We start from the raw sequence: 11,875 nt of genomic DNA on the forward strand, positions 1-11,875 counted from the left end.
CGGGGTGTGTTTGTATCGGGAAGTGACGTCATTCACCGTGGACTGGAACTTAAGTAGATACATACAGTACATGTGCTACAGATAAACACATTAGGAGTGAAGTTACAACTGCACTCACAATCGGCGTTGTAAACAGTGCAGTTTTCAGTTTTTTTGTTTGGAAATAACTCGCGCTGGAACTCTGGGCTCAGAGCGGCATCACTTAGCATGTGAAACTTCAGTGCAGGATGAATAATCATCACCTTCTGCAACATTCCTCTAAACATGTTTGTTTATGATATTCGTTTTCACAGTACTCCGAGGACATGACATTTCTTGACAACACTGTGACCGTATTTTGCATCATGATTAATACGTGTTGTAAACCATAACAAAACATGTTCACTTTGTATGAATAAACAGCATCCTGCATTATCATTGTTGTTCATTATGCATATAACAAGTTAATAATAAATTACAAAAGTACGTGAATTCTACATCTCTTTATTTGTGTATCATAACATAGTGAGACAAAGACAAACTTGTGCTCCAGTGTTTTAGTGAGTTTGCTGGACACAGAAGTAGCTGTCATCTACAAATTACTGGATGGAGTTGTTGCTGTATTTAAAATTTAATTTCCGAACAGCCTTTTCAACAACATGTGCTGTAAATGAGCCCATCAGGTGATGCACCAACCTGAGAAATGAATGTAATTATGATGAATTCACACGGCTTCAATATGACTTTTATTGGTACCTCATTGAGATCACCAGACCACTGTTTGTGTTCATCCGTTTATCGAGCCCATTGAACTTCTTTAAATTATACTTGTTAAATACCGCAATTGTGATTCATTGTAAAGATTTTCTCTATATGAAACTTGCATCTGATCCTCATTTGTTCCATTGTTGTTATTTTGGCTTTTAGCTGTAGCTGAATCCCTTTCAGCCACAACCGGTGTCGCCCTGACGGTGTCACCTTGGTGTTGGACTGACTGCCACCACTGCGACGGTGAATGATGTCACTTCCCGATACAAACACGCCCCGTTGAATAAGCCCACCCCCGCCATTGATTGACAGGTTTCTGTACAAGTCAGAGGAAAAGCAAATGCAAAGGCATTTGCGATTTCATTTGAGTTTTGGCAGGCTTAATACGCGACGCCAGAGGAAGTGAAATGGCATATGGGGAATTGCTATTGCGATTTAAATTTGGCAGGGTCGTAACTCGTAAGACACAGGTAATTCATTTGCAAATAGACTTTGCTTTTCCTTTTGAAATTTGGCAGACATTGTACGTTCGCGTAAATGCAAATGAAAACGGTTTGCATTTGCGTTTGAATTATGTCACAATTTTGACACGACAAATAGAAAACGCATTTGCAAATGCAGTGTGCAATTACTTTTTAATATAGTCCGCAGAATAACTCCATAGTCTTGTTTAGTCTTTAGTCTTGTCTGTGTATAGCCCATGTTTTATGAAATAAAATCACTGTCAAAAATAAACGTACGTAACTGAAAGAATTTGTGTGTAATATTATTTTACTCGTGCGTAATTTAAAAAAGTGTATGTAATTCAGCTTTTTGTGAGACTTGATTCCAAAATCGTCGGCCAAGACAATTTACAAGTACGACATTTTGGTTTGTTTGTTAGAGTACAACTTAAGATTCTACGACTATGACATTTTACAGACACAACCACAACTCTTTCACATGCACGAAGTGCGAATTACGAACACGCAGCGCTGTGCGCGAAGAGACTGTCAAAAATACGTCATCAAGGTCACAGGCATTACTATCAGAGGGAAGATTGATCGATTCCATCCACGTAGTGCGCATGCGTCCCCGCTTAAACCACTAGCGCCAAAATGACAGCTCAACAGCCAAGCGCTCACTCATCGTCTCAGGTAAGTTTTTCGTTTAATTCGGACATGATTAACAGTTACTTATTACTAGTAACAGAGAGGAGTGATATTATAGAGACAGATTCGGTTACATGTATAGCTGCTCAAATACAACAGTTAAGGACAGTGTTACTCACTATTGGCGCGAGAGATAACCCTTTCGTGCCAAGTTTAGCCCCCGACCCTAATAAAACACACACAAACAAGCTTAATCACGTTTTATTAGGGTAGGAAAGTTGCTCTCGCGAGCTAACTGATTAACACTGGTTTAGGAGGTCTTCACTGCAGCCTATAGCGAGATGAAATGCATAAAATAATTACCAATTTTAAGTGTTGACCTACTAACAGCTTGGTGTACATGCACTGAAATTCATATAATACAAGTGTTCACTTCATTTAAGTGTTAAAATCAAATTTAATTGTTCATCAGGCACCATTAGGTGACATCTTAAGCACAGCACAGAATCTAGTGTCGATGTTGACCGACACCTTAAGTTCGCCAGGGAACGTGAGGCCACTCAGACAGGGCAGGCCTAATTCAGCAGAGCTTGGTGTTGGACAACAGAAAGAGGGGGACCAGTCAAGTTTCAGTGGACAGTCAGCACAACAAGAAAGAAGGTCCAAGTCAAACTGCCATCATGGGCACTCAGTACAGCAAGAAATGGCTAGGTGTGAGATTGACTGTAATTGTTGTTTTAAAAAACTGTTTTTGTCTATGTGTTTAACATACTGATAGAATACAGTTTGTACTGGAAGAATACAGTTTGCACAGTAAAAGTGTGTGTGTTTGTGTGTTCTTTGGTTTAAAATGTTCTAAACTGATTAAAAAATATGTTTAGGTCATTCCCGGGATTTTTCCGAAAGGAAGTAAGGGGTAAAAAACGTTTTGGACCATATAAACGCCCAGAGAAAAGCTTGTTAATGGTTTTTTTCCTACTTGACCAACAATATGAAAGAACACCCAAAGGAGAGTCAGAACTAGAACTTACACTTGCAGGACTTGGGAGAAGATCATTAACTATAACAGAAAACATCACTCATTCAGAGGTAGGATGGATAATGCTATTTTTCTTTTTTTTTAATTGGTGTATTGGTGCATTTCCTTACTCTGTTTTACTCTGCCTTTGATAATTAAGCTGTCAGAGGTGCTTGTTAATGCCTATCCAAAACTGGCAAATATCTGTGGAGGATGGTTACTGCACAAGTGCTCTGGTGTGTAAGATTGTTTTGATTTTTTATCTCTCTTCCTCTTAAAGGGATACTTAACCCTAAAATGAAAATTCTGTCATTTACTCACCCATAGATTGTTCCAAACCTGTATAAATGTATCTGTTTTGCTAAACACACCGGACGATATTTCCAAAAAATTCTTCCTGTGTGTTCAAGAAATTTATACAGGTTTGGACTAATCTAATGACAGAATTTTTATTTTTGGGTGAAGTATCCCTTTAATAATACTCATGTGAATTGAAGTCATAGATGTTTAAAGATATTGGATGGATTTTATCTGTTGAAGTTTTCTGGTGGATTGTTTATTTATATATTCCGTTATATATTTTGAATTGGAGGTGGAGGTGGGCAGCGGAAATTGATCGTCATCCCTCCTGACCCAGATGGATATAATGGACAGCAGTTAAAAGCAGTGAGCAGCAATGGGAAGTGCACAATGTATATAGTTCCACTGCAAGAGCAAATCGACACAACTCCATTACCACCTGATGCAAAAGAATTCGAGAAAATGCCCAAAGCCCAGTGTACAATGTGCAGCCAAATGGTTCCTCTTCAGTGCCTTCCAATGCATATAAAGAGCTGTGAGATGAAATGGGTGGATCTGTGTACCTCAAGTGATGATGTAAGTCTAAGGTGTTTATTGTAGTCACAAATGAGCTCTGAAAACATAAGGTGGATGAGATTCAATTTAATTTCAGTCAATGGAGAAGACCCCACAAGAAGACAATTCAAGTTATGTTGACACTTTGAAAGAGGTGTTTATTTTCTTTTTGCTCCAATTATTTGGCACATACTGATCTTTTGTTTATATTTCATAGCCATGAAAACAAAACACAATTTTGATGTGATTTTTCTGGTTGCAGGAATTGGAAAAATCACCAGAATTTGAAAGTTGTGATTCATATATAAATGAAGTCTGGACAGAGAAGGTGAGAAGATCTATTTATATCTTTAATATGAATTTTCACTTTATTGGATAAGTTCCTAAACAATTATACCATTGTTTAGGAACTATGAATTATATTATGTATATAATTTAACTCTGTATTTGAATGTCACATCAGACTGCAGAGTGTCCACTGTGCAAGGACATATTTAATAGTGATGTTATTGAGATACACGCAGCCCACTGTGGATTACGGTAAATTACTAAAAGGATTTTAGTCTTACTTATTGTTTTATCTAATATTAATAATTTAAATGTTTCCTATCCTGCAACTTGAAATAATAAACTGTCAAGTTAAAGCATTTACTTTTTATTTTTGTCTTTGTGCAGAACAGCAGAATATCATGAAACTGATATGATCAACTTAACTGAGCCAATGAATACACTTCAAAGGTAAAAATGTTATATTAAACTGTCTTGCTTTGCTGATACACTTCATGTTTCAGGTTTGTTTATTTCTATTTTGAAGTTCTGGGGAGATTTTAAATTGGATAAGCAGTAAAGTTGATCAAACCAACACCTTTCCCATCTGCGTTTCTCGGAGTGACATCTTTAAAAGAGGCATGCAGCAGTGGCAGCGTCAAAAGAAAACTTCTCCAAAATGCAGACTGAAGGTTACCTTTTTTGGCGAAGCAGGTGTTGACTCTGGTGCTCTTAGCAAGGAGTTCCTAACAGGTACAGCTAACTTTGCTTATTATGAAATGTTTTATTTTTAAAAACAGACACTTTGTATAATTTAAATTGTCTTTGTTGTCTAGAAATGATTGCAGTCATTGAAACGAGACTGTTTATCAGTGGTGTAGATAAAAGAGGGAAAAATCCTGTCTATTGTCTCAACAGCTTGGATCGTAACTACTCAGGTATGCAAGCTTTGCTCAGTTTACACATTAATAAACATTTTAGACTGATTTAAATGGATAGTTCACCCCAAAATTAAAATTCCATACTCACCCTCAGGTTGTTCCAAACCTGTATATATTTATTTGTTCTGCTGAACACAGAACGATATTTGGAAGAATGTCAGTAACCAAACAGATATCATCCCCCATTTTCTGCCATAGTAGGGAAAATAAATACTATGGGAGTCAATGGGGCTGAGATCTGTTTGGTTGCCAACATTCTTCAGAATATCTTCCTTTGTGTTTAGCTGAACAAAGAAATGTATACAGGTTTGTAACAATCTGAGGGTGAGTAAATGATGACAGAATATTCATTTTTGGGTGAACTATCCCTTTAAGGTTTTGTTTCATCCACTGTGGTATTAGGAGTGCAGGAGAAATCATGGCAGTCAGTCTGGCACAAGGTGGACCACCACCTGTGTTTTTGCGCGAGTGGTGCTTCCAATATCTTTGCTCTGGAGATCATGACAGTATACGGGTGTCTACCAGTGATGTCACAGATTTGGAATTTTCACTGCTTATTGACAAGGTGAATTATTACCAGAAATATGCAAGTTATGTATAGTAATGTTTAGCTCTCTAAAAGTAAATAAGGGATGCCAATAACACTGTATTCTAGTTCTGTATTCAGGTTAACTCATGTCACTCAACAGATGACATGAGTGAGCTTACTGATGAGATTGTAGGCTGTGGATACACTGGAAAGGTGTCTGTTGACATGAAAAGCAACATCATCAGGTGCACTATACTTTATATTCTCTAAAAAGTACAGAAACGGTGTACCTTTAACTTCAACTATGTATTCGTATGAAAAAGTTTATCACATGGATAGTACATCAAAATGGAGTTAAATTCAATCATACATTTATTTTTAGTTAGTTTTCTACTAAATTAATGGAGTTATTTTTTAATGGACAACCACAAATATTCCTTCTAGGGCCATTGTTCTACATTCCACTATGAGAGTTGTTCCAATGCTAGAGCAGCTTCGAAAAGGCCTACAGCTCTATGATCTCCAGAAGGTCATGGGAATGCATCCAGACCTATGTCTACCACTGTTTGTACCAGGGGAAAAAGATGACCGGGTAAGCCATTTTTGTTCTTAGGGTATTTCTATAAAGGGGCATGTTAAGTGTGACATGCAGAAATGCTAACACAATCTCTTATTTAAGGTGGATGCAGCCTTCATTCTGGAAAATTCCCACCCCGTCTTCAGTGAGAAAGGTTCCGTGAAATACAGCAAAGAAATCAATGTAATGAACTTTCTCCAGGACTTCCTACAGGAAATTGAAGATTGTGGTATGTATATTATAATAGCACAAAATACTTAGTTCTGTTAGTCTTGTTTTCATTCCACAAATTTTTTCTCTTTTTTTAAGAAGGTGAACAAATGACTGCTGGTAAAGTTATGCAATGGATGACTGGCCAGAGACATAAGCCTATTCTTCCCAGCGACCAGAAGGACTTCAACATCACTGTGACACACTTCATACTATGTGTTTTCCAACTGTAAGCGCATGTACTCGCACAATTACATTTCCCACAGCTCACCCGAAAACACTGAATGAGTTTAAAAGTGTTATGGGAATGGCTATAAAATATGGCGAGTCATTTGATAATGTTTAAAATGTCTTTGATATTGAAATCAATGTTCAGCTTCTCTTTGAGTCAATGTTTCTTAGACAGTATGTGACAAGAGATTTTTCATGTTAATGAATCGATACAAAATATTGAGTGTTGTGACATTTCATTTACAAATTTAATTTGTAAAATGTTTATTGGCACAAAAGCAGCATTTGACAGTAGTATCTTCATGTTAATAAAACAATTCAAATTCAATTCATTTTTAGAATGTTCAATTACAAATGACTTACATTCATTACAGTCACAGTTGTTAACATGTACACAATGTTTGTTAAATGAACATTTAAAATGATCTCACACAGCTGTTTGTGTATTTAAAGACTTTCAAAATATTGAACCAAAGATATATAAATATCTCTGCCATAACAGTCAGATGTTGCAAGAGGATTAAACATGGATTTTACGGTTTCCATCAGAGCAGGAGTGAGTGGGCACTCAATTTCTGGAACTTGAACTCCAACATCATCATCTGTCACACAATCGAATGTCTCCCAGTCTGTTCCAAACAGTTGCAAATTCTTAAATGAAATAAAAAAAATACTTTATGCTTGAGTTATATTGTCAAATTGTGTTTTTGCATGATGCAGAGAAAAAAACAAACCTGCGAATTCTCTTCATCGTCACCAGATGAGTTGTGCATGTGTCCCATTATCCACAGCTGGTAAGGGGTGAGCCCACTTTCAGACTGTAATGGATGATTGTCCCAGCCTTCAGAAAAAGTGTGGAGGTCACGCTCCAGACGTGGGAGGAACACATAATGTGCACAGAACACATGAAGGGAATCTGACAAGTCCAACAAGCCATCTTCCTCAAGGCTGTGAAGTATTTCGTAATACAGCTGAGTTACACTGACCCAGACATCTCGCCACAGGCGTTCGATTCTAGAGAATACAAAATGTTCCAGTTAACAATAAATTAAACAGATAGTGTGACATCCTAACTCATTAAAATTTACAATAAATATGCATTTAATATTACCTTTGGTTATGTACGCTTTTCCCAGAAATGAAGCTTCCTCTTCCAGTCCCTTTCACATGAAACATGGTTTCTGCAATTGCCACATTTTCCACACCTTCATCAGCCCGGACCCTAAAATGGAGGGATGGAGAGAGAAGTTAAATCTGCATGACTGCCTTAGAGTGGTTTCCCGGACAGAGATTATTTTAAACCAGGACTAGACCTTAGTTAAATTAGAATATTTAAGTTGTTTTCAAAAACATACTTTACAAAAAACATAACTGGTGTACATCTTGAGACAAATCAATCACACTGACATATTTTAAGATATGTCAGTGCGAGTAGTTTTCAAACAAGACACCTCTAACAATCAAGTTAATCTGAGACTAGCCTTAAACCCTTTCCGGGAATCCACCCCATTATGTTAAGAAAATAGAATTACACGTTTAACTAAACAAGGAAGTGAGGAGCAGGAAAACTATTTTCTCTTACCTTGAAGGCCAGCCATGCTTTTGCACAGACTGCAGAAAGAATGATAGGGCAGTGTTTGAACGGTTGTTTGTTGCTGGTTCCAAGTACATGATCTATGCAAAAAAAAGGATTATATTCAATACATTCAAACATAGATAGATATTTATATTTTGTTTATCTATCTACATGCATCCCACTGGATTGGAAATAAACGTGTTCACCTTTCGTGAGAACCCATCTATCCCACCGAATATGATGATGTTGTACCTTGAAAGTAAAACCATGTTTAAAATAATATTGCACTTTTGGTACATAAAATTATATAGGCTGACAATACCTTATGAGCTTGTGATTCGTGTCAATATGGACTAAGGACAATGGACTTTGCACAAAATATGACCTTCTAACAATGCACCCCAGCTGTGTCATCCTTTCCAAAATTCCAGGGGCATCCACTCTGTGCATGGATTTTTTTATACGGTTCCATTGAACTCTATGTCCGTCTGCTTGCAGGCAACCTTTCACCATCCTATATCCAGCATTTGGTAGTCTTCTTTTGATGGACAAAATGGCATTATCCAATTCATTGTCAGACATGGTGCTATACGTAGTTTTTACAGATAAACCCAAGTCACGCATTCGGCGGAAGAGCGTTGACTGGCTCACTCCTAAAATGTTTGCAATACAAGAAGCTGGTAAAGACATCTCAATGAGCCGGGACAGCATTTCCTCGGAAACAATAAACTTAGGTCGACCTCGTCCACCACTACATTCCCTCGTAAGAACTGGGACCATCTCTTGGGAAAGAGCTGAATGGATTTTTCGTTGTAGATCCATGAGGGTATCCAAAATATAAATAGGCACATCACAAATAGTGGAGGCTGATGAAAAAATAAACACTTCTAGATTGACAACATACTGAAAATAGTCTAAGTCCAGCTGATGGCCATCTAAAACTGCACTAATTCGTGACCTGAGGCGTTCTAGCAAGTGCGTCATCAACGGTCCCTGTAAATCAAATAACTCATTAATATTAACTTACTCGGCAAAAATCCTCTCTGTTACTAGTAATAAGTAACTGTTAATCATGTCCGAATTAAAAGAAAAACTTACCTGAGACGATGAGTGAGCGCTTGGCTGTTGAGCTGTCATTTTGGCGCTAGTGGTTTAAGCGGGGGCGCATGCGCACTACGTGGATGGAATCGATCAATCTTCCCTCTGATAGTAATGCCTGTGACCTTGATGACGTATTTTTGACAGTCTCTTCGCGCACAGCGCTTCGTGTTCGTAATTTGCACTTCGTGCATGTGAAAGAGTTGTGGTTGTGTCTGTAAAATGTCATAGTCGTAGAATCTGAAGTTGTACTCTAACAAACAAACCAAAATGTCGTACTTGTAAATTGTCTTGGCCGACGATTTTGGAATTCAAGTCTCACAAAAAGCTGAATTACATACACTCTTTTAAATTACGCACGAGTAAAATAATATTACACACAAATTCTTTCAGTTACGTACGTTTATTTTTGACAGTGATTTTATTTCATATTTTCATCAAGCATTTTTAACAATTAGGCCTACTGTAGTTAAGAGGTCGCATTTTCATTGGCCCGCCGTGGAAGCCTATCCCTGATTGGTTGACTACTTTTGACAGCCTATAATGCCTGGAACACGCAGGAGGACCTCTCGAGAGCAAGAGTACCGAAGGATTCGTGGACGCACGGAACGCATTTTGAGTGCGCACACGCTCACTGAGCGAGAGGAGAGAAAATTCATAAGAGAGCAGCGTATAGTTGAAAGCGCGCGTCCAGTTTTGTGCACGAGCAAAGGAAATCGGCGTGCGAGCGGAGAGATTCGCGCGCTCGTATGACAAGAATGCGCTCTCGCCTTGTAATAATGCGCTCGCGAACGCCATACCAGCGAAAAGAAGAGGAGCATCGTGTGGAGTTTTTTTCACATCGGTGAATAAAAACACTGCGAGCTGCGATGTATGGCAGTGGGCCTTTGGGGGTAAAAAGCCAAAGATTGAAAGTACTTTATTGTTTGAGACACAAAGTAAATAAAGTGCTTAAATAATAGTGTGCAGTTTGTTTATAAATTCACTTAAAAAAGTGTAATGAAAGGGAAACATGTTAATTTGTTGTATTATTTTGTCTAAACATAACACTGAACAAAAACGGAAAGGCAGTTTTAAAATCTTTGTTCTTGAGTAATAATTTTGTGCACTTTGTTTTTTTTTTAAAGCTAGAGAAGTAGTACTGGGATAACGAGACATTTTGTTAAATATCGTTTTTCTGTTCTGTTAATCTGTTATTGTTACTATTTTCCAGCAATAATTTGGTGCAAAGTTCATGTTTGCAAATTCGATTGCAGGAATAAATAACAAAATAAATAGATTTATTTGGTTTAAATTATGTCCAGTGTTTTAACATCTACATGATTAATTAGCCTACAGGCACATTAAGAGCACAAATCACAAAATATTTTAGTGGTCATGAAAATGTATTCAGATTTAGCATATTAATGATGCATTCATCATTAATACGGCAATACTGGCCCTGCATTTACTTGGTATCGGATCGATACTAAATTTTACAGTATCGCCCACCAGTGCACACCTTTATTCACACAAGCTACGAGTAAACAAACTACACTGTTATAAATCTGTGACTTGTATTGATGGTTGTGATTCAGTTGTCCACCAGGTGGTGTTGAACACCTTATACATCGGTGTGTTTTAGTGCAATAAAAGACCCGGAACAATTTTTAAAAGACTTTCTTTATATATGAATCTGTTGTTGTATTAACCCAAAACAATGTATTTATTTACTTGTATGCATTGATCAGATGCTGACAAGTGATTTAGTGTGTTTATTCAGCTTATCTTGTGTTCTTGTTTTGCTGTTCCCTGGAAGCCACGACCCAGCTAAAAACGCACACGTGTGTTATAGTAAAAAAGTGAAGTAAGTTCTGTGTAAAGTTGCTTTGCAACAATGAGTACAATTTTGAAAGTTCCATAGAAATAAATTTGAATAGAATTTCTGGTAACATTGCTCCTCCCAGTGGTAAAATCTTTGCTGCACAAGCCAAACAGGTTTTCAGTGTGCAGTGTGAGAATGTGACCCTCTTATATGCATTGAGTGAAACTCAAAGATTGAGGTGGATTTCTGACACAATCTTGTTTTAAAGGATGTACTTACAGTAAACTATGATTGAGTGATGATGATACATTCTATTGACTAAATGTTTTTCATGTGGTGTTACTTTCATGCATGTGACGTGTCAGAGTCAGACCACAGGCAGCATCACATCGGCGCGTTGCCAGAGGACGCCACCGCAGTCTGAATAAATGATCTAAATGTTTCTCTTTTTTATTTTTCATCGTTTTGCCACAGCAGCCCTGCAGCCGTGACACAGAGCGATTGTAGCCCCCTGAGTGCGAGTAACAAAGCCAGGTTGCATTGTGGGAAATGAAGCAGACAGTCAGTAAATAACAGTTGCCATGACCCCCCCTGAGCTACTGCAGCACTGCCACCCAAACCTAAAACCATCAGGCCTTCGGAAACATTACGCAAAATTTCTGCACTTAACGTTTGGTTGGGCACATGACAGGTGCTTACATTCTTGCACTGGAGGCTCATCGTCGTCACTTTCTCAATGATCAGTTCACCACCCTAACCAAAGCCCAGTCTTCTAATAGTGTTCACGTTCAGCAGTTAAATATATGAGTTCTGCTGTCTGTCGTGGTCATCACTCTCGACTGATACTGGTACACAACATCCCCTTAACCCTAAACCCTAAATCTCTCAAGAACATCATATAACGCCAAACGCCACATCTGCTTAATCTTCA

General features: G+C 37.9%; 2 protein-coding genes across 7 annotated transcripts; one reads left to right on the plus strand and one right to left on the minus strand.

The window, feature by feature from the left end:
• Nucleotides 1–1,122: 1,122 nt before the first annotated feature.
• On the plus strand, nucleotides 1,123–7,225 carry LOC130563200 (uncharacterized). Of its 6 annotated transcripts, XM_057348628.1 has the most exons (16): nucleotides 1,126–1,217; nucleotides 1,669–1,883; nucleotides 2,311–2,549; nucleotides 2,720–2,927; nucleotides 3,017–3,092; nucleotides 3,449–3,732; nucleotides 3,809–3,865; nucleotides 3,974–4,039; nucleotides 4,175–4,251; nucleotides 4,387–4,449; nucleotides 4,526–4,731; nucleotides 4,815–4,916; nucleotides 5,322–5,484; nucleotides 5,893–6,040; nucleotides 6,128–6,254; nucleotides 6,335–7,225. In XM_057348628.1, the coding sequence occupies exons 2-16, from the start codon at nucleotides 1,845–1,847 to the stop codon at nucleotides 6,466–6,468; spliced, it is 1,989 nt and encodes a 662-aa protein (XP_057204611.1). In that variant the 5' UTR covers nucleotides 1,126–1,217; nucleotides 1,669–1,844; the 3' UTR covers nucleotides 6,469–7,225. The 6 variants fall into 6 exon arrangements, 4 of the variants coding, with proteins under 4 accessions (XP_057204612.1, XP_057204611.1, XP_057204613.1 ...); XM_057348629.1 differs by having other exon boundaries at nucleotides 1,125–1,883; nucleotides 6,338–7,225; XR_008964066.1 differs by lacking the exons at nucleotides 6,128–6,254; nucleotides 6,335–7,225 and adding an exon at nucleotides 5,575–5,693 and having other exon boundaries at nucleotides 1,123–1,883; nucleotides 5,893–6,005.
• LOC130563201 (uncharacterized) lies at nucleotides 6,914–9,556 on the minus strand. Its single transcript, XM_057348632.1, has 7 exons — nucleotides 9,141–9,556; nucleotides 8,365–9,035; nucleotides 8,249–8,294; nucleotides 8,049–8,140; nucleotides 7,578–7,688; nucleotides 7,201–7,480; nucleotides 6,914–7,117 (listed from the first exon to the last, which is right to left on the minus strand). The coding sequence occupies exons 1-7, from the start codon at nucleotides 9,177–9,179 to the stop codon at nucleotides 6,914–6,916; spliced, it is 1,443 nt and encodes a 480-aa protein (XP_057204615.1). The 5' UTR covers nucleotides 9,180–9,556.
• Nucleotides 9,557–11,875: the final 2,319 nt, after the last annotated feature.

Source organism: Triplophysa rosa, linkage group LG12 (genome assembly GCF_024868665.1).
Source record: "Triplophysa rosa linkage group LG12, Trosa_1v2, whole genome shotgun sequence".
Taxonomy (NCBI): Eukaryota; Metazoa; Chordata; class Actinopteri; order Cypriniformes; family Nemacheilidae; genus Triplophysa; species Triplophysa rosa.

Bases quoted from the DNA above. Each gene is read 5' to 3' on its own strand.
- LOC130563200 (XM_057348628.1), top strand. From the start codon at position 1,845: ATGACAGCTCAACAGCCAAGCGCTCACTCATCGTCTCAG. The intron at 2,550-2,719 runs GTGTGAGATTGA...AAATATGTTTAG, and splicing joins GTACAGCAAGAAATGGCTAG to GTCATTCCCGGGATTTTTCC. The intron at 4,252-4,386 runs GTAAATTACTAA...GTCTTTGTGCAG, and splicing joins GCAGCCCACTGTGGATTACG to AACAGCAGAATATCATGAAA.
- LOC130563201 (XM_057348632.1), bottom strand. From the start codon at position 9,179: ATGACAGCTCAACAGCCAAGCGCTCACTCATCGTCTCAG. The intron at 7,481-7,577 runs GTAATATTAAAT...TGTATTCTCTAG, and splicing joins AAAAGCGTACATAACCAAAG to AATCGAACGCCTGTGGCGAG. The intron at 7,118-7,200 runs GTTTGTTTTTTT...ATTTCATTTAAG, and splicing joins ACGATGAAGAGAATTCGCAG to AATTTGCAACTGTTTGGAAC.